The sequence below is a fragment of the Microtus ochrogaster genome, chromosome 17, assembly GCF_000317375.1.
Source record: "Microtus ochrogaster isolate Prairie Vole_2 chromosome 17, MicOch1.0, whole genome shotgun sequence".
Taxonomy (NCBI): Eukaryota; Metazoa; Chordata; class Mammalia; order Rodentia; family Cricetidae; genus Microtus; species Microtus ochrogaster.
Genome location: NC_022019.1, coordinates 20,805,388 through 20,808,584, shown reverse-complemented (window position 1 = coordinate 20,808,584; position 3,197 = coordinate 20,805,388). Strand labels below are relative to the sequence as shown.

Sequence of the window (3,197 nt, the reverse complement as noted above, 5' to 3'; positions counted from 1 at the left end):
TGCCTGAAAGTTGTGCAGTGCGCACAAGGGTTCAGCGTTCGTGATTGTCAGTTGTGCTGGGCTGGCTTTCAGTGATGACAGCTGCCTTTATGCATCCCTGCTTCTGGAAGCAACCCTTACCCACAGCGCTGTAAGTAACCCCATTAAACCCACTGGTTCCTGAGTGGTATCCTTACATTGGTCTGGGTTTGCTTCTAATTCTGGGTTGAGTAGACACTGATTCACATCTCCCCAGGAGCAGTCTCCCCTGAGACTCCTAACAAACTCAGATTTCTTGGAGAAGAGGGCTGTAAAGCAGGTGGCAGTGGTTAAGAGTGTCGCGTTTGTTAGGACCTAGTACAAGCAGAAATAGCTTACATTTGTTGCGTTCCCTTTGTTAAGAGAGACTTAATCAGTGATGTCTTAAGGTTCTGACGGATATATTTTGTGGTACAGTCTTTGTGAAATAGTGTTATCCAAAAGATAGGCATTTTGAATTTTCTAGTATATGTCTCTTTGCATGAACCAAGAATTCCAGGATGTGAATTGGGAAAATGCAGCTTAGTCACAATACAGTTGGAACACTGGTCTATGGGGAGTACTTACATAGCCTATGAACCACAGGCAGAAAGCAGGTGAGATCCACTCTCTGGCATGGATTCCACAGTCAATCCATATGGCATTTTTTGCTCTTGGCATCCTTCCTGAAACCTGCGTGCACACACACATAAATAAATAAACAAATAAATAAGAAAGATAGAACACAACCAATATATCCCCATTTTGGTTTTTTTTTCCCTCCATCCTTCCAATGGCCTTACTGCATGTACACTGTTTTCTGTGTTACTTAAAAACTTCTCAGAGCAAATTCAAAAGCTAGTGAGATGGAAGGGGCAGTTATTTAGGTCTGATGTGTGTGCGACCTGGAAATGAAGTTGAAGCCGGTATTCCCACCCCTGCACTACCTAGACATGCAGACAGAAAGAGAAGAAAAAAAAATGTTGTTTTAAGTATGTCTTTACTCCTGAGAGGTCAGTGCCATTTGCTGGTGGACAGTTGTCCCAGGAAGAATAGAGACTTAGGGAACATGAACTCCCTCAAAATTACCCCATGGGGTACACTTTTTATGGAATACTATTTCTTCACTTCACCCCCCCAAAGGATGAATGTATCACCAGTTGATTCATAAAACTGGTGCCATTAGATTGGGGACAGGGACTTTGATCTGGCGTACAGGATAGAAAGCTAATACATGGCGTCAACTCTGTGGAGCAAAAAAAATCAAGTTTTCACAAAGTGACAACCTTTGACCTCTTTAGACAGATTCTCAAGGTCAAGCCAGTCATAATCCCTGCAGGGATGGAGGCAACTGATGGTTTCGAGGGAGGGAGAGTAAGTTTTCCCCAGGGATGAGGCCCCTGAAAGTCTACCATGGTCCAGCATATGGTCCTATAGCCGTGTACCTATAGGTAGCACTAAGTGACAGAGAGAGGGGAGAGAGAGAGAGAAGGAAGGAGTGGGAGGGAGGAACAGAGAGAGAACACATGAAACTGGGAGGGAAAGGGAGAGAAACAGAGGAGGAACTGAATGAGAGGGAGGGATGGATGGATTTTGTTTTTGTTTTTTTCCTTTCTTCTTCTTTTTTTTGTTTTTGTTTTTGTTTTTTTCGAGACAGGGTTTCTCTGTGGCTTTGGAGCCTGTCCTGGAACTAGCTCTGTAGACCAGGCTGGTCTCAAACTCACAGAGATCCGCCTGCCTCTGCCTCCCAAGTGCTGGGATTAAAGGCGTGCGCCACCACCGCCTGGCCTGGATGGATGTTTTTTAATACCACAACATGTTATATACATGCATGAGATTATCAGTGAAAAAGAACTCTCAAGAACTTTTCCAAAATCAATCATAATTTAATCTAAAATGTTGCTCCTTATTTCTATTTTATGTATATGGGTTTTTCCCCGCGTGTATGTCTGTACCACATGTGGGCCTGGTACCCTCAGAGGCCAAAAGAGGTGCTGAATCCCCTGGGACTGGGGCTACAGACAACTGTGAGGCTCTGTGTAGGTGCTGGGAATCGAATCTGGGTCCTCTGAGGGGGCAGAGTGCTCTTTATCACCGAGCCAACTCTACAGCTTCCCATAAATTTGATTATTTAAAATTAGATACAAAAATAAATTCAGAATACGGAGTAAAAGAAAAATTATAAATTCTAACAAATATGTAGAATAACCAAAACAAGAAGAAAAGTGAGTGAAGTTTTGGTCATTTACACCACCCTGGGAAGGCTTCTGTGCCGGCTAGTCTTATGTCAGCTTGACACACACACTAAAGTTATCTGAAAGTAGAGAACCTCAACTGAGAAAATGTCTCTATAAGACTAGATGCAAGGTATTTTCTTAATTAGTGATTGATGGGGGAGGTCCCAGGCCATTGTGGGTGGTGGCATCCCTGGGTTGGTGGTCCTGGTCTCTATAAGCAGGTTGAGCAAGGCATAGGGAACAAGCCAGTAAGTAGCACCCCTCCATGGCCATCAGCTCCTGCCTCCAGGTTCCTGTCCTATTTGAATCCCTGTCTGCACTTCCTTTGAAGATTAATGGCAATATGGAAGTGTAAGCCAAATAAACCCTTTCCTCCCTATCTTGCTTTCTGGTCCTGGTGTTTTATCACAGCAGTAGAAACCCTAACTAAGTTGCCTTGCCTAATGTGCAGCTAGCAATATTTAAATAAGGGAAAAAGAAAAAATGGCTACTAGTAGTCAAATCATCTAATCAAACAGATTTGGATAATTCCATCTAGTCAGTGTCAAAGTCCTCACTTGTCCAGGTTAGTTCCCTCACTTGGCCATTCAATCTTCTATTCATATTTATGTATATGCAGTTTTAGGGATAAATTGCCTGTTGGCTCAACACTGACAGCCTTGTGGGTCTGCAGAGACTTATTGTGTGTACATCCTCACATCCTCAGTTAAGTAAGAGTAAAACTTGATGCAACCAACCAGGATGGATGATTTTTCCCATGTATGCATTCAGCTTCCAGAATCCAGTTGCAAGATGCACACAAAACAATAAAGTGTCAAGGGTGGGCATGCCATAATAAACAAGAAAGTGTCATTGATGGACATGCCAAGACAAACAAGAAAGTGTCATTGGTGGGTGTGCCATGACAAAAACAAGGAAGTGTCATGGGTAGGCATGGAATGATGGTTCCCATGGAATTAACCT

General features: G+C 43.2%; 1 protein-coding gene across 2 annotated transcripts in view; it reads right to left on the bottom strand.

Annotated features, from left to right (window-relative positions):
- Cpb2 (carboxypeptidase B2) overlaps positions 1 to 3,197 on the bottom strand; it is a 36,049-nt gene that overhangs the window by 13,591 nt on the left and 19,261 nt on the right. For both annotated transcript variants that reach the window (XM_013349279.1, XM_005355618.2), the window contains exon 6: positions 586 to 690. In XM_013349279.1, the coding sequence (XP_013204733.1) occupies positions 586 to 690 (105 nt within the window). The remainder of the gene's footprint in view (positions 1 to 585; positions 691 to 3,197) is intronic.